General features: G+C 34.9%; 1 protein-coding gene across 3 annotated transcripts; it reads right to left on the bottom strand.

Moving 5' to 3' along the window:
* Window positions 1–5527: 5527 nt before the first annotated feature.
* LOC135834506 (uncharacterized) lies at window positions 5528–18461 on the bottom strand. 3 transcript variants are annotated; one of them, XM_065348427.1, is made up of 14 exons: window positions 18217–18461; window positions 17515–17600; window positions 17031–17223; window positions 16666–16816; window positions 16370–16587; window positions 13558–13663; window positions 13222–13483; window positions 13004–13149; window positions 11398–11572; window positions 11161–11317; window positions 10848–10982; window positions 10582–10754; window positions 10276–10484; window positions 5528–7407 (listed from the first exon to the last, which is right to left on the bottom strand). In XM_065348427.1, exons 1-14 carry the CDS (start codon window positions 18348–18350, stop codon window positions 6256–6258), a joined length of 3297 nt encoding a protein of 1098 aa, XP_065204499.1. In that variant the 5' UTR covers window positions 18351–18461; the 3' UTR covers window positions 5528–6255. The 3 variants fall into 3 exon arrangements, with proteins under 3 accessions (XP_065204499.1, XP_065204498.1, XP_065204500.1); XM_065348426.1 differs by having other exon boundaries at window positions 11161–11332; window positions 18217–18460; XM_065348428.1 differs by having other exon boundaries at window positions 11161–11332; window positions 18308–18459.
* Window positions 18462–22816: the final 4355 nt, after the last annotated feature.

The following is a 22816-nucleotide window of genomic DNA, read 5'->3' as shown; positions in this document are numbered from 1 at the left end:
AAGAAGATTGTGTTTCTTTTACGTTTTTTTAGTTCTCAGTTTGCGTTTTCGTTTTCGATATTTGATTTCATTTTGGATTTTTGGATTTTATTTCACTTTTCAAATCGACCTAGCAAGCATGATGGACATCTGGAGGATGCTCAATTGAGATGTTTCTTTTGGCGGTTTCGATTTTTCAACCCCTCTGGGCTTCTTTGCAGCTACAAAAAAGTACGTGGTTTCAAATTTTTAAAAATTGTTTTTGATTATGTCTGGGAGGCTGAAATTTATCATGTGTTCCTAGAGGGGGTGGTTTGGATGTACCTTCCTACCTTCTGAGAATTTTGATTTTCCAGCCCTCTTCCTATCTTCAAGCCCCCCACCCCAAAAAAGTATATTTATTAGCCCATATTTGTATTATTTGTACTTACTGTTTTAAATTTCATTTTGAAGTTGAGAGAACAAAATTAAACAAAATAAAAAAATAGAAAAAAATCTGGGGCTTCTGATTTTTAGTATTTGTTCATAAGTTACACGTATGTAGTAGGCGTTTTTTGTTTTGTTTCATTTTTAGATGCCGTTTTCATTTTCTAGGACAGACATTTTGGAGATTGTTTTGTTATTCCTTTTAGTCGAGGAGCTCGCATACGGATCTATTGCACCCTCCCCCCAACGTCAATCATCCGGGACAACTTTTTTCTTAAAGGGGACGTCCTAAGGAACATTTTAAAGCAAACTTGCCAAAAAAAAGTTGGTCTTACTTACAAAATGGCGGCCATTTTGATTGACAGGTCAGGACTTGCACGAACTTTTTCAAACTTTACAAAGGTAGATCGAAAGATCATGCAAAAATTTATCACCTGTCAAAATTTCAAGTGCTAAAGTGCGTTTTTCGATTTTCGGTGAATTTTTGAAAATCAAATTTAGGCCAAAAATGAGAGAAAAAATCAAAATTTTACCAAATTGACCAAGGAAGCTAAAAATTGCGATACATCCAATTTTCGACATGCCAAATCGATTAGAAACTGTTTCAAAGCGTTTTGAGCAGTTCTGGAGCCTCCAGCAGGTTTTTGAAAATCGAAATTCCCACAAAATTTCATCAAAATATGTAGTTGAAAAGCCAAAATTTACTCTGCAATTAATGTCTTTTGGAGCGTCCAGAGACTTTTTGAAAATTACTGGAACCTCCAGTAGATTTTTGAAACTTGAAATTTCCCCAAAATTTCATCAAACGGAGATGGAATGCAGAAATTTACCGCGCACTCCAATTTTAACACCCCATTGAAGACCACTTCAGGTGGGTGTCATTTTGGAGCCTCCAGCATATATTTGAAAATAACTGAAGTCTCCACCAGATTTTTGAAACTTTAAATTCCCACAACATTTTATCAAATGAAGAGCAAGCTGAAATTTACTTCGCAAACTAATTTCAATACGATACGAAGTCGACTGCATGCAGGTGGTTTCAAATGGTTTTGAAGCTTCCAGCTACTTTTTGGAAGTTTCAATTTTCCAAAAAACGCCACACAAACCTTTCAAAAAGTCGCTGGAGGCTCCAAAACGACTTGAAATCCACCAGCAGTCGACTTCTTTGCGTATTGAAATTAGTTTGCTGAATGAATTTCGGCTCTTCATCTCCATTTTGATGAAATTTTGGGGGAAATTTCATGTTTCAAAAATCTACTGGAGGCTCCAGTAATTTTCAAAAAGTCGCTGGAAGCTCCAAAATGTCTTGAAATCCACCTGCAGTTGACTTCGTAGCGTATTAAAGTTGGATTGCACAATGAATTTCGGCTTTCCACCTCCATTTGATGAAATTTTGTGGGAATTTCGAGTTCCAAAAATCTGCTGGAGGCTTCAGAACTGCTCAAAACGGTTTGAAATAGCTTCCAATTGATTTGGCATGTCGAAAATTGAGTATATCTCAAATTTCAGCTATCTTGGTCAATTTGGTAAAATTTTGATTTTTTTCCCCCTCATTTTTGGCTTAAATTTGATTTTCAAAAATTCACCAAAAATCAAAAAAGGCACTTCAGCCCTCACATTTTGACAGGTGATAAACTTTTGCATGATCTTTCGATTTATCTTTGTACGGTTTTAAAAATTTCGTGCCAGTCCCATGTTGGAACTCAAAATCAGCGATTTCGGCTGGCCTGTCAATCAAAATGGCCGCCATTTTGTAAGTAGGGCCACTTTTTCTTGAGGACAATCATGTTTGATTTAGTTTTTTGGATTTTTTTTCACTTCGGGGTTTTGAGAATGACAATTTTTGGTTTTAATTTTGGTATATTTTCATTTTCGGCTTTCATTTTGAGATCTTTCGATTTCCAGTGTTTCTTTTTAAGTTTTTCTGATGAGAAAGACGGGGGGGGGGGGTGGTAGTTTCCGTTTTTATTTTCAAAGTTTCTGTTCTCAATTTAAAATTTTAAAAAAATCGTTTCTGATTCACAATTTGTTTTTATCTTTTCATTTTCGTTATTCGATTTCGTTTTTGAGAATTTCTTGTTTTTGTTGCTCATTTTTGTTTGTTTGTTTTTTTCATTTTCAAATTTCGACCAGAGTTCAAAATAACAAGTAATGGTACTGAAGGAATGCAGAGTGTCATATGTTTTGTTATAGTATTCGGAGATTCGCTGATCGAAATATCGTCTTAGTTCTTTGATCTGCCCTTTCCGTCCCCAACCCATTCACTTATCTATATTTTTGAAAGTTGGTCAAAAATCGAAAAATAAACTCCAGCAGCTCAAAATTTGATCCTGAGTGGACGCTTTCAAAATTAATTGATAACATACCTAGCCTCTTACTGTTCTTTATTTTTTAACGTTGCATCGAGATTTCCACGAAGCTGAAGATACTCTTACAAAACCATCTATGTAAGTTCTTCGAGGTAACAGACAAGTACAAATATGAAATATCTCAAGTAAAAGTAACCCTCTGCAAAGAAAAATATCACAACGTAGATATAGAAACGCTAATAAAACTACTACATAATCACATGCTACCTAGTTAGGTACCTACTACCTCGCATATACAAACTTAGACGTAAAAAGATTCTCATCTCATCGTTATAATTGAGTACACGTACACATATTCCTCAGGGAATACCCATGCACAAAAACTAAAAAGGGGAAAGGATTGCGCAACTTCGCAATACGATTTGCAGGGGCACCTCGTTCTCGTATAGGGGCCTACCCCGCGACATTAAGCTCGGCGAAATATTAGTCAGCCGATAGGCATATAACAACTAGGAAAAAAATTAGTTGAAAAAGTACTGTCAAATTTGACGTGAAATCATTTATTATAAAATGTTTCAGACTTCCCCGTTCCATATAGCGAGTGTATGTTTTGAACTGACAAAAGCAGACGACAAGATAAAACTCTGATGTTCATTATTAGCACGGTGACAGTAGGTTGTGTCAAAATGGCGTATGTTATTATGACGTATCATTTGTCTACGTCAGAATTGTTTTCCATCATAATGACAACGGTCATATACATTTTTTTTTCGCTATTCGCTCTCTCGCTCGTTCTTTATGTGTATTTTTTTCCTTTTTTTTTGCAAATGATGCGTGTACTAGCTGTTTTTTTTTTTATGTACCTAGTTCTGCGGTGTATTATAAATGAATTTATCCGACGAATACGTGCTCAGATTAGCTCGTAAAGGATTTATTTCCTTTTTGCTGAGTGGTCTGAAAAATTAGTTTACCTATAGGATCTTCGTTTAAGGAAGTTTCTTTCATTTTGCGAATAAGTAAGGTAAGTTCATTAACCCATCCCTCAGAATCAAATTTTCAAGTTGATTTTTTCGATTTTTAACAAATTCTCGAAAATAGAGGAGTACATGGGGTTGGGGTGGGAAGGGGCAGATAAAAAACCAAGACGATACCTACTTCGATTCAAAAGCTAAGGAAACCTCTCGAGGTGTTCGTCTCCGATTTGAACGGGACCGCGATTTTTGGAAAGAGCATGTTCTAAAACCCCCAAATTCAAATTTTCAGCTGCGCAAGTTCATTTTTCGATTTTTGGCGAATTTTTGAAAATCCAAAATTGTCTATTTTGGTGATTTATGCTTTTTTTTAAAAAGATACGTACTTGATCAATAAAAATGTTCAAAATAAGTCCTAAAACTGCTATTAACCCCCCCCCCCCATCCAAATTTCGCCATTTCCAGCCTTTCTGGAGCCTCCAGCGCGATTTTTCAATTTCTCCAGAATTTTGAATTTGCTTCAGAAGGCGTGAATACGAAGTTGGCCAGCTAAAAATCGAGTTGTATGTTATACTCGACCTGTTTAACGAATTTATTCACATTTGAGCCGATTCTGGAGCGGACACCTAAAGAGTGGTTTTTTGACCAGCTTTTTTTCAAAATAAAATTATTCAAAAATCAAAAATTTCCCGTTTGCGAGAAAATTTTCGAAATTTGCGCGAATCGCAGTATTTCATCATGAACAAACCCCCTGAGGCCGAATTTCTCCATTTCCAGCCATTCTGGAGGCTCCAGCGCGAATTTTCAATTTCTCCAGAATCTTCAATTTGCTCCAGAAAGCGTGAATATGAAGTTGGGCAGCTAAAAATCGAGTTGTGTGTTATACTCGACCTGTTTAACGAATTTATCCACATTTGAGTCGATTCTGGAAGGGACACCTCAAGAGTGGTTTTTTGACCAGCTTTTTTTCAAAATAAAAATATCCAAAAATCAAAAATTTCTCGTTTATGAGAAAATTTCTGAAATTTGCGCGAATCGTTGTATTTTGCCATTAATTAACCACACGAGAGCGAATTTCGCTATTTCCAGCCTTTCTTTGGCCTCCCTTTAATTTTTGTACATTTTTATTATGAAAAAAGCTGGTCAAAAACCCACTCTTGAAGTGTACGCTCCAGAATCGGCTCAAATGTGAATAAATTCGTTAAACAGTTCGAGTATAACACACAACTCGATTTTTAGCTGCCTAGCTTCATATTCACGCCTTCTGGAGCAAATTGAAGATTCTGGAGAAATTGAAAAATCACGCTGGAGCCTTCAGAATTGCTGGAAATGGCGAAATTTGGATGGGGGGGGGGGTTAATATCAGTTTTAGGACTTATTTTGAACATTTTTATTGATCAAGTACGTACTTTTTAAAAAAAGCATAAATCACCAAAATAGTAAATTTTGGATTTTTCGAAAATTCGCCAAAAATCGAAAAATGAACTTGGGCAGCTGAAAATTTGGATTTGGGGGTTTTAGAACATTCTCTTTCCAAAAATCGCGGTCCTGTTCCAATCGGAGACGGACACCTCAAGAGGTTCCCTTGTAAGAAATGAACAAACCCTGTTCCGCGTGTCTCAAGGGAGGAAGGGTGGTGGGGGGGGGGGGTGAGGAGCCAAGTCAATGACCCGCGATTTTCCACCTTTCCTTATCTGTAAGGCACCTGAAAAAAAATGAGCAAAATCGGTGAGCCTAAATACAAAACCGAGCTAATTCGATACAAAATGATCCTTATAATTCAAGTACAGAATTTGAAAAAAATAATAATAATAATAATAATAATTCAACTCATTCAATATGTATTAATTTGAGCAATATCATTTATTTGTTCGCAGTAATTTCACGAATAAGCGAAAGAAAGAATTATTTACATGGTTAAAATTACAAAATAATAAACGTACTTGAAACCTACGTAAGATCACATAGCTAGATAATCGACTATAAAAACGTAAGTAACATAATTTCATTACAAATTTTTCAATTTGAAAAAAATAATAAAAACTTCCATCGAGACTTTATCTATATCACTAGATAAATTCGAGGAATCTTTGGTATCACAAATCAATACTCAATATTTTCAAAAAACACTCCTTAATGTAGCAAAATGGAGTAAATAATATAACGTAGGATATAGTAAAATTATGTAGAGATATTAAGAGCAAAATCTCGAACTGATCGAGTTAAAAAATATATAAATGCCTTTCGCTATTATACTGACAAGTCATGACACAAAATGGAAGAATGAAAACGTATTGGTAATAAAGGAATCATAAAGGTACTTAAAATCTAAAAAGAAATTAAAAAAATGCTTTTCCGAAGACTAAAAAATTTAAGCTCCATATTTTCGTAAATAAATAAAAAGAAAGAAAGAGAAAAAAAACACTTAAACAAATTAATAATTTGGTACTTATAAACTCATCCTTTTGACTACAGTCTTGAAAATTCCCAGTTACAAAAAAAAATTAGAAGAAAAAAAAGACCAAGTGTTTTGGAAGACTCGATATACGTAATAAAGTCGTGTAAAATATTCAAAAATGTATTCGATATTTATTGGGAGTAGGTAAGGAGCGAACTCCTTCGGTAACTTCTTTCTTGTTTTCTCTCTGAAGCGAACCTCTGCGACCAGGTACTCCGCCAGGTGAGAATATCCTGAGCTTGGATTCGATATTAGGGCCTATTTTATGATCAGCTTGGGCTTGTGCTTGAGCTTGGGCCTGTGCTACACTGGCAGGTGTGAAACAGGAGTATTCACCACTCTTCTTGACCGATGGGATCAAGCTACGCATCGGCGAGCTTCTGATTTTCATGCCACTTTCGGTGGAGCTGGTAGAGTTGGTGGACATTTTACGTTCGTTTTCGGCGATTTTCAATTTATTGTATTCGCCCCATTTGATGAACATAGATCTACCTGGGGATTCGCGGGGTTTATGGTTGACTGGGCTTTCGCAGGTTTTACGTGGATCGTGAGCTGGCATATTGGGATACGGATCGTAAGATGTGGCCCCTGGCGAAGGATACCGACGCGAGGGCGATTCACGAATTGAATGGCATCCGTCACTCGTGTCACCGGCGGTCATCGAGGCCAACGTGGATGGTTTCTCGTTATCTGCCAATTTCCTGTATTCACCGAAACGTCTAGGAAGAGGTATACTTGATTCGCGACTGTCGCGTTGCATTATGAGCTTTTCATTAGGTGGAGTCGATGTGGGCGTAGGTGTTTTACGTTCATCGCTCAGGCGACTGTATTCTCCTAGTTTCTTGGGAGTCGACTCTCGACTCGCTTTGGAGCTTCGACTGGGCCCGGAGTTGACGTTATCTACGCTGGAATGGGTGGATTTCTGCATGGTGATCTCGCTATCACTGAGCCGGCCGTATTCGCCGAATTTCGTGGTAACCGACGACTTGCGGTGTTTTTTGGGTCGAGGTAGCGAGCTCGGCGGTAGACTTCCGCCTCTAACGAGGTCTTGGCGTTGAGCTTGCGAGCACAGGCCTTGTTTCTCGAGCAGGATCATATCGTCGGGTCTATTGGTGCTTTGGCTAATTAACCCTTGTAATATGGTGCCCGGCTCGAAAAGCTGCATGTTATTACCGGTCACACTCGCCAATAGTGGTTGGGATGCTTTTCCTTTTCGCGACACAGCGCCTGGATGAGAGAAGCCTGGAAAACAGCAAAGACCTCTCTGAAAACATTTCCAAAACAAAGACGTATCGATGGTTCAGGAATCGGAGTGTACTCGGAGATTGATTGGATTAGTCCACGCAGCAAAGACCACACACGTGTCACAAAAACCAACAACAGCGAAATTGTAGATGATGAAAATCAAACGGATGTCAAAGGAGAAGCGAAAGAAGGCTTTGGGGGTTTAGGAGAACACCATCAATGTTATGATAACACGTCTTTCAGAAACGTTATATAAAGGAAGCATTCAAAATTCTTATATGTAAGCGTAAAAAAATATCAAAAAAAAAAAATTAAAATTTGAGAACTGACACTTTGAACAGAGATTACAGATTTGTGATTCGTTTTGGCTCTGTAATATTTACAAAAGAGGTAACCCAATTGGCAGATATTTTTTGAACTGAACAGAGCTCAATTGGAAGAGAACGCAAAAATACATCAAAGTCCAAAATTACAGGAGACTAAAGTGCTTTTCCGATTTTTGGTGAATTTTTGAAAATCAAAGGGCCAAAATTGAAAAAATCAAAATTTCTTTCAATTGACCAAGAAAGCTGAAATTTGGTGTGTACGTCATTTTCGACCCTCGGAATCGATTACAAACAGTTTCGAAGCGTTTTGAGCATTTTTGGAGCCTCCAGCAGATTTTTGATACTTGAAATTTTCACAAAATTTGACCCAATGACGTCGAAAAGCTAAAATTTGCATTATATCTCAATTTCAACATGCTAAATCAATTTTAGGCGGTTTCAAGCAATTCTGGAGCCTCCAGCCTCATTTTGGAAACTCCAGATTTTCAAAAAAGTGCCATAAAAGTCATTCAAATCAACTTTAGCACATGTAAAACGCGATTGGTGCTTGTTAGTGACCCACGTGACTGGTCACACACCATTTTTCCAAAATCGTTTTCTGCCAGTTTGGAACCGCAAATTTTACCAGTAATTTCATGATTGAAAATTCGAGAAATTTACTGTTCTGAATTGGCAGAAACCGATTTTGGAAAAATTGATGGGTAATTTGGTTAACTGGTTCACTTTCTAGCACTGAACCAGTAACACATGCCGCAGTTCATTTCAACAAAAATGTAATTTTTTCATTTTTTTTTTTGTAAAACTGGAATTTTTGAAAAATTGCTGGAGACTCCAGAACGACTTGAACCGCCTGCAATCGATTCGGTATCTTGAAATCACGGTGTAATACAAATTTTAGCTCTTCAACTCTATTGGGTGGAGATTTTATGGAAATTTCAATTTTCAGAAATCTGCTGGAGGCTCCAGAACTGCTCAAAACAATTCGAAACCATTTTCGATCAATTCGGGAGGTCAAAAATTAGGTACATACAAAATTTATAATTTCTAGGTCAATTGGGTGAAAATTTGATTTTTTTTTATTTTTGACCCAAACGTGGTTCCCAAAAATTCACCAAAAATGATCTGTTTACAGTTTTTGTTTATTATTTCAAATTTTCTATACTCAGAAAGTGCTTTGGAAAATTTGTCGAAAAATTTAGGTTTTTTTTTTAGTCACCTGCGGGTGATTTTTTGAATCCAAAAACTTCAAACATTTTATAGTGATTTGTAGTTTTTTTTTTCAATTTTTGATCATTTTTGTGGACAGAAATGATTTAGAAAACTCAGTTTTTCAATTATGTACTCATTAATCGGTCTTATTTGAAAATTTATCAAGGAATTGAATGTTTTTCAAAATTTAATATTTTCAATAAGAGAAGTAGGTACTCAAACAAGCAGAAAAGCTTTCAGATCAGACGAGCCTGGATCAAAAGAGCATGCAAAAATACCCCACCAACCAAAATCTCATGTTATACCTATACTTGGTTCATTTTTCAAACTTTTGGGGATTTTTAAAAATCAAATTTGAGAAAAAAGTGAAAAAATCAAAATTTTAACTGATTCAGCTAAAAAGCTGAAATTTTGCATGTATCAGAATCAATTGGAAACAGTTTCGAGTCGTTTTGAAGCCTCCAGCAGATTTTAGAAAATTGAAATTTCCACAGAATCTACGCAATCAAAAACTGAAATTAGTTCATGCCCTATTTTCGACATGCCGAGCTGGAGATAGTTTCAAGCCGTTCAGCCTCTAGCCACATTTTGGGAACTCCAGTTTTCCAAAAAAATTCCTCAAGATTTACCCAAATGAACTGCGACAGCTATGAACAGTCTTCCAGTCGACTCAAAAATATTTTCCAAAAAAGTGAGTGTTTTCAAAATGTCACTGGAGGCTCCAGGGCAGTTTAAAATTACCTCCAGTAAATTCAAAAAGTCGAAAATAGGCTATAAACTGAATATCAGATTTCCAATTTGATTGGATGAAATATTTTATGCTTAATTTAATTTCACAAAAATCTGCTGAGGGCTCCAGGTCCAGAGCTGTTCTAAAGACTAAATGGCTCAAAACCATTCTGACATCTAAAAATCCTTCAATGCTACAAAAATGAACTCCAGCACATAAAATTTTGGCAAATGCGATATTTTTATAGAATTTTTCAACCTCAGCGTTGTCTGGTCCAAAATTTAAAAAAAAAAACAACTTTCATAATTTTGGAGCGTTTTCATAAAATTTCAGAAAAAACAAATCCAAGACATACGATTCAATGAAAAAAATTATGAACCAATCATGGAACTTACAAATCGTTGAAAAAATGAAAAAACGCAGGTATTTTTCAAGCAAAAAGTTTTGTTACCATTCTCAAAAAAAAATCATCCATTCAAGCGTCAGTTCCCAATAAATTCAAAAAAAAAAAAAAAAATTGAAAAATAAACCGTTAAGTAATTATTATAAACTCAAAAAAAAACTTCACTCTTCTGTTCATTTTTTCTTACCACTTTGAACTTGTTAGTAAAACAAAATATACCTTGCTTAGAAGCTGAGAGTCGAGTTCTTTCAACTGGTCATCGAGTGACTTCTCGTCAAAACTCTGATTACTCGAGCTATACTTATTACTTCGCTGATGTAAGCTGCTCGTTACACTTCCACCATACGATGTATTCGATCCAAACCCAGTTGAACTCGTAAGGACACTCGAAGCAGCTGATAATACACTAGTTGTAGAAGCTGGACCTCCTATAAGAGTTAAAACGTACAGATGAATTATAAATAATATATAATTCCTCAAATTGATCAAGATCATTCAAGTGATTATTTGTGATTTATGGTTTACCTAAATCTTCAGCATTCAAATCAGTCATATTGAGACTCGAATGAAGACCGTGGTGATTGATTGACATGCTTGGATATGAACTTGAAGTGACCTCCTTATCGTAAGTGTGTTTTTTCTGCAGTACTTTGATCATGGCATCGCGTTCTGCTAATTTAGATTCCAATTCTTTCATTCTGTAATAAAAATTTAAAAATTAAGCTATTAATAAAAAATTCTTCAAAAATGAATTTTTTAGAATTTTTTTTGTAAAAACTCAAAATTTATACCTTGACTCCAGATCTGTAACCTTTTTTTGAGCTGCGTGAACTTCGTCCATCTGTCTCAATTTGTCTGATCTAGCTTCGGCGATTATTTTTTCACTTTCTTGACTGGTCTTTTCGAGAGCTGCTATTTTTGCATCCCTATTATTTCATTTATAAAAAAAATCAATATTAAATCAAATTTTCTACACAGAAAACACTTCAAAATATTATAAAATGATACAAAAAATATTCACAATAAAACTATCAATTCCACATTCAAATATTCAATAGAAAAATTAAGAGGAAACATTCAAAATATAGCAGAAAAATATCTCACTTTGGTATACTAGCAGCATGGATGGCAGCCTGACGTAATTCACTTTCGTCCAAATACCTCTGTTCCCATTTGGCTACTTCTCCTTCCAGGTGCATAATTTTTTCATCTTTTTCTCTCAATTTACGTTTCAGTTCGGGTAAGCTTTCGCCAAATTCACCTATGGCACGATTAACTGATCCAATTACCGAATAAATAATGCACATCGTGTTAAGTACAGTTGTACGAGTAGATCATTACCACTATGGCTTTGAGATGTTTTACTATTCCGGGCTCTCTCCATTTTCAGTTCGTTTTCCAACTGCAGTCGTAATTTTCGTTCGGTTTGTTCTCGTCGTTCGCTGGTGAGTTGCAGCGATGATAAAGCTCTTTGCAGCTGGGCCACTCTATCGACGTGCATTTGTTTCTTTCGACACTGAAAAAAATTCAAATTGAGAGATGGAATCTTTCTAACAATGGAACCTCTTGAGGTGTCACACAGCACACTCCGATTTGAACGGGACTACGATTTTTGAAAAGAGCATAGTCTAAAACCCTCAAAACCAAATTTTCAGCTGCCCAAGTTCATTTTGAAAATTCAAAAATGACTGTTTTTGGAGATTTAGGCTTTTTTTAAAAGTACGTACTTGATCAGTAAAAATGGTCAAAACAAGTCCCAAAACTAATATTAATTACCCAAATCCAAATTTCACCATTTCCAGCCATTCTGAAGCCTCCAGCGTGATTTCTCAATTTCTCCAGAATTTTGAATTTGCTCCAGAAGGCGTGAATATGCAGTTAGGCAGCTAAAAATCGGGTTGTGTATTATACTCGACCTGTTTAACGAGTTTATCTACATTTGAGCCGATTTTAGGAGTGACATCTCAAGAGTGGTTTTTTGACCCGCTTTTTTCAAAATCAAAAAAATCCAAAAAATCAAAAGATAACCGTTTGTGAGGAAATGTTTGAAATTTTTGCGAATCGCTGTATTTCTTCAAGAACTAACCCCCGGACCGCAAATTCTACCATTTCCAGCCGTTTTGGAGCGAGATTGACACCCCAAAAAACCACTTTCAAGGTGTCACTCTCAAAATCGGCTCAAATGTGGATAAACAATAAACTCGTTAAACAGGTCGACTGTAATATACAACTCGATTTTTAGCTGCCCAGCTGCATATTCACGCCTTCTGGAGCAAATTCAAATTTCTGGAGAAATTGAAAAATTGCGCTAGAGGCTCCAGAATGGCTGGAAATTGTGAAATTTGGATTTGGGAGGTTAGTTTTGGACAAAATACAGCGATTCGCGTGAATTTCAAAAATTTCCACACAAATGGGCAACTTATGATTTTTTGGATTTTTTAATTTTGAAAAAAGCTGCTCAAGAAGCCACTTTTGAGGTGTCACTCTCAAAATCGGCTCAAATGTGGATCAACTCGTTAAACAGGTCGAATGTATTACACAACTCGATTTTTAGCTGCCCAACTTCATATTCACGCTTTCTGGAGCAAATTCAAAATTCTAGAGAAATTGAAAAATTGCGCTGGAGGCTCCAGAATGGCTGGAAATGGTGAAATTTGGATTTGGGTAATTAGTAATAGTTTTGGGACTTATTTCGACAATTTTTACTGATCAAGTATGTACTTTTTAAAAAAAGGCCTAAATCTCCAAAAACAGTAATTTTTGAATTTTAAAAAATCCGCCAAAAATCGAAAAATGAACTTGGGCAGCTGAAAATTTGGTTTTGGGGGTTTTAGACTATGCTCTTTCCAAAAATCGCAGCCCCGTTCAAATCGGAGTGTGACACCTCAAGAGGTTCCCTTGTAAGAGTAAATTGAAATGATATTTTTTTTTTTAATTCGTGGCTTACTTCTTCTTCGAGTCGTACTACGTTGGCTTGAGCATTGGTTAAAGCTGTATCTAGAATATCGATATGAGTTCTTTGTTCTTCCAGCGTAACTCTTTGAGCAGATAGTTCAATCTCTTGTCTATCTTTGGTAGCCATAAGTTCTTTATCTGAAAACAAAAAATGCAGAATTGATACAAAAATAATCATCGACGAAAAAAAACAAATATTGCAATACGAACTTTGAGCAAGAAGTTGAGCAATGATGGCATCTCTTTTGGACGAATCTTGTTTATCGAGACTGCCACTGTGAGATATTCTAGCAGCGATGAGCTGTTTAGCTTGTGTATCGACCTGGTCTCGTAGACTACGATTGGCATCTTGTAATCGTCTGATTTCAGCTTGTAATTTAGCTCGAGCTGTTCGTTCCAGGCGTTCTCGTCTTTCACATGATTCAACAAGGTCTTCATGGGCTCGATGGACTTTGCCTACTTCTTGTTCGAGCTGTAAAAATGTGTTAAGTTGGGTTAAGAACAAGTTGTAGAAAAGATTTAGTCGTAAGGTGAAATTGGACTGACTTTTGTAGATTTGGCTACATTTTGATAACATGCTTCTAATTCTAGTTTTAAGTTATTGTTTTCTTGTATCAGATTCTCCATCATTCGTATACATCGTTGGTCTTTTCTGTAAGCAATACGAATAATAGGGGTTAAATTTAAGATGCTGAAAAGAAAGCTGAATGTGAATAGAGGTAAATTAGTTCGAAAAATGAATATTTGAGGTAATATTTTTCAAATTTGTACGTTTGAATTTTACTTTGGTTTCTCTTTCTTGAGCATTTCTCAATGTTCTAACAAGGGAACCTTTCGAGGTGTCCGCCTCCGAATTGAACGGGACCGCGATTTTTGGAAAGAGCATGTTCTAAAACCACCAAATCCAAATTTTCAGCTGCGCAAGTTCATTTTTCGATTTTTGGCGAATTTTTGAAAATCCAAAATTGACTATTTTGGTGATTTATGCTTTTTTTAAAAAAGTACTCACTTGATCGGTAAAAATGTTCAAAATGAGTACCAAAACTGATATTAACCCCCCAAATCCAAATTTCGCCATTTCCAGCCGCTCTGGAGCCTCCAGCGCTATTTTTCAATTTCTCCAGAATTATGAATTTGCTCCAGAAGGCGCGAATACGAAGTTGGGCAGCTAAATATCGAGTTGTATGTTATACTCGTTCTGTTAAACGAATTTATTCACATTTGAGCCGATTCTGGAGGGGACACCTCAAGAGTGGATTTTTGACCAGCTTTTTTCATAATAACAAATCAAAAAAATAAAATTTTACCATTTGTGGGGAAATTTTCGAAATTTGCGCAAATCGCAGTATTTCTTCATGAACTAACCCCACGAGGGCGAATTTCGCCATTTCCAGCCATTCTGGAGGCTCCAGCGCTTTTTTTCAATTTCTCCAGAATCTTCAATTTGCTCCAGAAGGCGTAAATATGAAGCTGGGCAGCAAAAAATCGAGTTGTGTGTTATACTCGATCGGTTCAACGAATTTATTCACATTTGAGTCGATTCTGGAGAGGACACCTCAAGAGTGGATTTTTGACCAGCTTTTTTCATAATAAAAATAGGTATCCAAAAATTAATGGGAGGCCCAAGAAAGGCTGGAAATGGCGAAATTCGCTCTCGTGTGATTAATTCGCACCTCGGGAGTTATAAGGTCACATCTCAAAAAAGTGAAATTTTACAGGAGAGTGATTTTCTTTTTTTTCAAAACTTGATTCATTATTTTCATCAACTTATAATCAATTGTGAGGAATGAATAGCATGTCATTTTGAAGATTGGGTATCCTACCTTCATTTAGCATAAGAATATTTTGAAAAATAAAATCTTAAACAGGAAATATTGCAATGTTTGGAAAACATTTTGAGTTATAACCTTTCATAAAAAGTGATCTGGAGGCGAAAAAAAGCGTCCAAAAAAATTTTCATGATAACAAAATTGTAGAGAATTAAATTTCCAATCGACATAATGTCGTTAGTTTTTTTCTAGAGTGCTTAGTTTTTGAGTTTTTCCCAAAAAACTACAATTTTAATATATATGCAAATTAATTTTTCTGAAAAATGTTCTATTTTAAAAATTTTTTGTTTTGGAACAAACCTACAAAAAATACACTCCTTGTGATTATTTTACATCTTAAAAACGTTCAACACTATTGAAACTGGTTTCTGACACTTTGTATGTGCAAATTTTGCTCAAAGAAAGAGGAGTTTTTTGAGATGTGACCTTATAACTCCAAACAACTTGCAATGTTGTAGAAATTTTGAGTTAGGCCCTTTGCATTTTTTACATGATCTAAGCAGCATACCCGACTCAAAGTGTTATTTTTGGTTGCAGGGGGTCATGCAAACCCCAAAAATGCAAAAACATCAAAATCGATTTTTTTTGAGATGTGACCTTATAACTCCCGAGGTGCGAATTGATGACGAAATACAGCGACACGCGCAAATTTCAACAATTTTCTCACAAAGGAGAAATTTTTGATTTTTGGATATTTTTATTTTTAAAAAAAGCTGGTCAAAAAACCACTCTTGAGGTGCCGCTCCAGAATCGGCTCAAATGTAAATAAATTCATTAAACAGTTCGAGCATAACACACAACTCGATATTTAGCTGCCCAACTTCATATTCACGCTTTCTGGAGCAAATTGAATATTCTGGAGAAATTTAAAAATCGCGCTGGAGCCTCCAGAATGGCTGGAAATGGCGGAACTCAGCCTCGTTGGGTTTAATGCGAACCAAATACAGAGCTTCGCGCAAATTTCAAAAATTTCCTCACAAAGGGTAAAATTTTGTTTTTTTTTTGATTTCTTATTATGAAAAACGCTGGTCAACAATCCACTCTTGAGGTGTCCCCTCCAGAATCGGCTCAAATGTGAATAAATTCGTTAAACAGATCGAGTATAACACACAACTCGATATTTAGCTGCCCAACTTCGTATTCACGCCTTCTGGAGCAAATTCATAATTCTGGAGAAATTGAAAAATGACGCTGGAGGCTCCAGAGCAGCTGGAAATGGCGAAATTTGGATTTGTGGAGTAATATCAGTTTTGGGACTAATTTTGAACATTTTTACTGATCAAGTACATACTTTCTAAAAAAAAAACATAAATCACCAAAATAGTCAATTTTGGATTTTCAAAAATTCGCCAAAAATGAACTTGGGAGCTGAAAATTTGGATTTGGGGGTTTTAGAACATGCCCTTTCCAAAAATCGCGGTCCTGTTCAAATCGGAGGCGGACACCTCAAGAGGTTCCCTTGTAAGAATTGAACTTTAAATACGAATTAACTAGAAACATTGTAAAAAAATCAGTTCATCGTTCAGTACCTTGTGTTACCAAAAGTGTGCCTAGATGGATTCTCAATTTTCGTTTTATGCAACCGGGTCAGATCCGGTTGAGATTTCGATCGATATGAATGATTCAATGAATTATTCTCGGCATTCCATTCGCTATTTTCATTAATGGTCGAACATTCGTTAGGGTTTTCGTAATTCCTATGATCCGAATATGGCACTTTAACTTCCTTCGCTAAATGCTTCAGAACCTGTTTGAAAAAAATCAACGTTTCATTTCATAAATGCTACCAAAGTGATCGAGTTTTCGTTGAAATTTAAATGCACACCTGTGACTGGCTCAAGTAATCATCTGGTATATTAGTTATTTCGCAAACTCCCGGATCATAGGTTCGATAGGAATCCTTTGATCCCGAATTGGAACATATGGACGAGTTGTGTTTAACACTATATGCGTAAGGAGGTGTCCCCGACGAATACCTGAAACCGAACCAATCTTTGTATAAATCCATATAAACGTTAAGATCATCTTTCAACGTACAAAAGGTAGCTCTATCGAGTTAGTATGTATTAATGCATCACTGCGAATTCTTGGACGATGACTAATCGTGGACAAGTCTACACTGCGGTGTAAGCCGATAATAGAGATTCCATTGGTATTATTGTAGTTGTGAAAAAAATGCGTGAAATTTACCTGTGTTCATCGTTAGCTCCATGAATGATTAGCGTATTATACGAAGAATCGGTACTATAACGATTATTCTCTTGTCCTTGAGGTTCTTGCCTCAAAGTGTTACAAATCACAAATCGATCTTCCTGCGACAGATTCTCATTTGAACTACAAATATCTGTCTCGCTGCCGCTCAAGCTGTTATTTGCGTGATACACTAAAAAAAATACTGGGAATTAAAACACAAGAAAAAAAAATAGTACGATTTTAGAACACTACGATGTTAAATGAACTCGTATTCGATCAACGGATGAGCTGACACTAGTACAAGACAACATGCCTATCTTAATTCGCCGCAGTCAGCACATGAGAAAGAATTATTTATAAATCGTTGTGACGTTGTCTTAATAGTTGTGTAGTGTCAATTCGTAGACTAAAAATAAATAAAACGCCTTACTGTGCACAGGTGACTGACCCGTTTTAAAATCACATCATAGGCTTTACCTACCTTTACTTCGTGACTGATTTTTCGTTGGGTACTGCAACAGTTGTCCAGTTTTATGGTAACTCATCGCGTGAAATTGGCTCAGTTCTCTGTAAAATGACATCGGTGTTAGGTTAGCTGGTGTACAATTTACATATACTCGTCTTATCAGTCGAAAATATCAAATGGTTCAGACTTCCTTCGTAGCAATTCGACAACATAATGTAATAGTAATTAGAGAAGAAAATCATTCGGTTAGTAATTAAATTACGTTTCTTCAAAAATACCTACGTCATGAGAACTCTAGCTGCTTACGAAATTTCGTAAATACTTTTTCAATCGTAAATGTGGCTAGTTAGATAAGAATGAAAGTTACTTAGTAGATAGGAATTTTCATGGATCATTTACAGGACATCTGTGTAAGTTTTTCTCTAGGAATTTCAATTGAAACGAAAGTTTTTGGGCAGGATGTATACTGTGATGATTAGAGTATCGTTTCGTGAACTGAGGAATGTGTTATTGGATAGTTTAATTACGGATCTCTATACAAATTGCATCTGATCAAATTTCAATAGAAACACATTCGATCAACTTTGTTTTCTCAAATGGTGGAATTACTCCTCAGCACGTTGGTACAAATGAATAATTCGGAGAAACAACTTAAAAGATACGTAATTTTAGAATAACTCGAACGGTATTCTGTACAGAATTAGGAAATAAATCTACCTGTTAGAAAAATACAGCATAATAAAACACACAAAGAATGAAACACAAATTAGTAGGACCAAAATCAGTGTAAAAATTGCCGAATACTTACTCGAATTGATTCTGAGATACTTAATGGAAAACACAACCTTCATCCATCGAAATATCGAATATTCTAAAAATTCCTACATAACTATAAATAATTATCATCATATTAATTTATCTCTACAAATTCCAAAAATTTCTACATCACAAATCGCATTCCTTTGATAATCACATAAAAATTTATTCGGCTGCAATGTTACCAACCGAGTAGATGGGGGAAAAAAAAGTACGTGACATTTTGCGCACGTAATTATGCGGTAATTACGTTTTTGTTTTCGTTTTCGTGCCTACTTAACAGTGTTGTCATAACGTTATTCATAACGTAACGAAAAAACGGAAAAAACCGGAATTTTTTCCGTTATAATAACGTAACGATAAACGAAAACGAAATTTGTTGCAGAAGAAACCGTAACGAAATTATAACGTTACAAAAAATCTTAATGCTATAACGAAACGGAAAACGAAAAAAATTCCGTTATTTTTTCCGTTTTTTTTTTCGTTTTTTTTTTTGCTTTTTTCCTTCAATTTTTTGAGCAAAATGATTAATTTTCGAGTCCGAATTTAAAAAAAAAGAATCATCATTCAAATTTTAAAATTTTGAAGCAAAATAATAAACTTTTTATAAGTAACTGATCACACAAAAAAACGTCGTTTTTATGCCTCTCAAAATACTGATTTTTGAGAGCTTTTGCACTCGGTTCGCTCGGGCTTGTTTGCTTTTCTCTAAATTCTATTGCTTTTATGCCTCCTGGAATACTAATTTTTGAGAGCTTTTGCCCTCGCTTTACTCGGTCCTATTTGCCTTTCTTTTTCCATTTTCAATTTTTCAACAAAAAAAAACTATTCAAATTTCAAAATTTTAAAGCTAGGTAATAGTAATATGAAATATTTGCAATCGAAATTGAAGAATTCGACTTAAATTTGATTTTAAGCAAACATGATGTAATATTCATTCATCAATTTTAAAATTGAACATTCATTTTTAAAAATTCATCTCTAATAACTTCATGTTTTGTTTTTTTCTTGTTAAAATTGAAAAACTGGAATAAAATTTGAAAATTTCACATTTTTTGCAAAAATTTGGCTAAGAACTTGAACATAAATTTCGACACCCCCCCCTTCTTCAAAAAAATTTCATAAGTGCTCGAAAATGATCTGCTGAAGCCTGAAAGTTGTACTAAAGTCCTATTTTTTCATTTTTAAATACCTAATTTTGTTAGACACCCTAAAAAATAAAAGTATTACTGACAATTGAAAAAATTTCATAAAAAGTGTCCATACTTTGTACTTTTTTCAGTTTTTACTTTTTTTCAGAGAAACCCCCAATTTGAGCATTTCTGTGCTAATAACGAAAAACGAAACGAAATAACGAAATAACGGAAAAACAAAATGATGTAATAACGTTAAACGAAAAACATAACGTAACGGAATTATCTGTGCAACGAAATAACGGAAAAATAACGTAACGAAAATTTAATTGAATCTGAAACGAAACAATATAACGTAACGAAAAAAAAAAATTTCGTTATGACAACACTGCTACTTAATTTAAAATTAAATTTTAAAGGAGGAGTATCGATAAGGCCATTTTTTGGCCCCAGACAGTTATCGACTGAACCACTCTTAAATTGTTGTAATAAATGCCCCAAATACGAATCCGTGGTTAGTTGACTCAAAGACCAAAATGACCATTTTTTGGGTTCCAGGGGTCCCCAAGGTTGCAAATAAAAAAATAATTTTTGGAACCACTGAGTATTATTTTCAAAAACTTTTTCAACGTAAAATATCTGTTTGAACCCGTTAAACATTATATTATACGAGACAATTTTTCCATTTTCGACCCTCAGGGGCAGAAATTGGGGGGTTTTCATTTTTGAAAAATTTTGGAACCACCATTTTGAACCTACCCCTTTGAACCCCCCTAAAAAGCTGCTTACAGTTTATTAGTATCTGAAAGACATCCATCCTACCAAATTTTGAGCTCAATAAAATTTTGCGCTGGTACTCAAAAATCCAAATTTCCAATTTTTTGTAATTTGGATTTTTTGGGAACCCCTGGAGAGCTGGAAACCTGCGATTTGCGCCAAACGTAACGTTTCGAGGCATATATTCAATTACCTATGTGAAAAAGTTTAATTAAGCTTCCTGTATATTCGTAATTTTGAACCCTTTTTTTAGAGCCCCCCACTTTGGGCACCCCTGAAAAAAGCGATTATGCATATTTTTTCAAATAAATTGAAGAATTTACATTTGGAACACACTAGCAAGAGCTCGACAATTTTTCACTCGATTTTACCAATAACTTTCAAAATTGAACTTTTTTGGGAAAAATTCTGAGATTTTACTCTTAGAAAAACGTTAGTAAAATCTCAGAATTTGGCCCAAAAAAGCTCAATTTTGAAAATTATTGGTAAAATCGAGTGAAAAATTATCGAGCTCTTGCTAGTGTTTTCCAAATGTAAATTCTTCAATTTATTTGAAAAAATACGCATACCTAATCGCCTTTTTCAGGGGTTCCTAAAATGGAGGGCTTTGAAAAAAGGGTTCAAAATTACAAATGTACACGGAGCTTAATTAACCTTTTTCATCTAGTTAATTGAATATATACCTCAAAACGTTACGTTTGGCGCAAATCGCAAGTTTCTAGTTTAACAGGGGTTCCCAAAATATCGAAATTACGAAAAATTGGAAAATTGGATTTTTGAGTACCAGCGAAAATTTTTATTGAGCTGAAAATTTGGTAGGATGGAGGTCTTTCAAATACTAATGAACTGTAAAAAGCTTTTTAGCGGGGTTCAAAGGGGTGGGTTCAAAATGGTGGTTCCAAAATTTTCCAAAAATTAAAACCCCCCGAATTTCTGCCCCCGAGGGTCGAAAATGGAAAAATTGTCCCGTATCATGTTTAACGGGTTCAAGCAGATATTTTACGGCAAAAAAGTTTTTAAAAATAATACTCAGTGGTTCCAAAAATTATTTTTTTATTCGCAACTTTGGGGACCCCTGGAGCCCAAAAATGGTCATTTTGGGTCAACTAACCACGGATTCGTATTTTGGGCATTTATTATACAACATTTTAAGAGTGGTTCAGTCGATAACTGTCTGGGGCCAAAAAATGGCCTTATCGATACTCCTCCTTTTATTTAAATAATAATCAATTTTGAAAAATTTAAATTTGAATAATTTTCTATTTGGAGTACCTAACAATTTATGTATTTTTTTTTTTTTGTAATACCTACTTGTGAAAAGCTTGAGTAATGACTAAATAAACTAATGAGCCTAATGTAATGACTGTAATGAATGAGGACGCAACTACAGACGATAGGAAATTTTCCCTGGAAAGTTTCTGGAAAGTGAAAATTTATGGCCCTTATGTGGAAAATGGAAAATCAGAAAATTAAAAATTTCCGGAAACTCTGAATCTCTGAAATCAGTGAAATCCATAAATTTCCATGCGAATTTAATATTTATCAAGAAAGCAGTGATGGCAAAACTTTTACATTTCAGTTTAAGTTTTCACAGGGGTTGAAACTGTTGAAAAACCAAAAATCAAAAATATTTGGTCATCACCAATTAACCAAAAACCGAATACAAATTTAGAGAAAACTCAAAAACTGTGCACCAAAAACCAAAACCAGAAATAATCGTTGTTGCTGGTTTCTGTTTTTTTTTTTCAATTTTGTTCGCTGCTAGGTAAGTGCTAGAAAAGTGAGTTCTTCAAAGTCATAAAGATATGAAATGTCCAATGTGATGTTTTTTTTTTTTTGTAAATGTGAATCTAATTTTTGATTTCGGAGTTGAAGAATAAAGTTTGAAAAAACAAAAATTTTAAATTTTAAAATTTTATCCATTCATCTTTTATTTTCGAAATAAGCGAATGGAATAAAAATTGTCACCAGGGCTAGTTTTGTGATGGAACGCAGGGGATCGTAACCCTCCCAAATGTGAAAGAACTTGAAGAAATATTAAAAATAAATTTTTGTAACTTTTTCAAAAAATTTTGAACTACGGAACATTATTCCTTGAAGGGCAAAAAAGGTGATCAAAATGTTTCATTTCAAAAAGCTTATATTTCCAAATAAAAATTTTAAACAATTAAAAAATGGAGGGGGGGGTTGTATGAAAATTTGAGACTTGCAACTTTCAATTTAGCGTCCCCAAAGAAAGGAAATACAAAAAAAAAAGGCTTGATTATCACCATATTACTAATACCACTTAAAATCAGGCGGCATAATGCCGTAATTGGCAAAAAAAAACCTGAAAACTGAAACCAAAAACCTAAAAAAACAAATAAAAATATGGTGAAACTAAAAACCAAAAATCAAACATAAAAAGCAGCCATAATCAAAAACCAAAAAACCAATTATCAAAAAGTAAAAACTGAACTGAAACCAAAAACCAAAAATCATTTTATTTCAGTTTTCAACCCCTATTTTTCACTTTTCAGTTTTACTTTTTTCAGTTCAAGTTTTCAGTTTCAGTTTTCATCATTTCTTGAGATTCAAAAAGAAACGAAAAA

The sequence above is a fragment of the Planococcus citri genome, chromosome 2 (assembly GCF_950023065.1).
Source record: "Planococcus citri chromosome 2, ihPlaCitr1.1, whole genome shotgun sequence".
Taxonomy (NCBI): domain Eukaryota; kingdom Metazoa; phylum Arthropoda; class Insecta; order Hemiptera; family Pseudococcidae; genus Planococcus; species Planococcus citri.
Note: the sequence above shows the minus strand (reverse complement) of the source record. Positions and strands in the feature narration are given on the sequence as shown.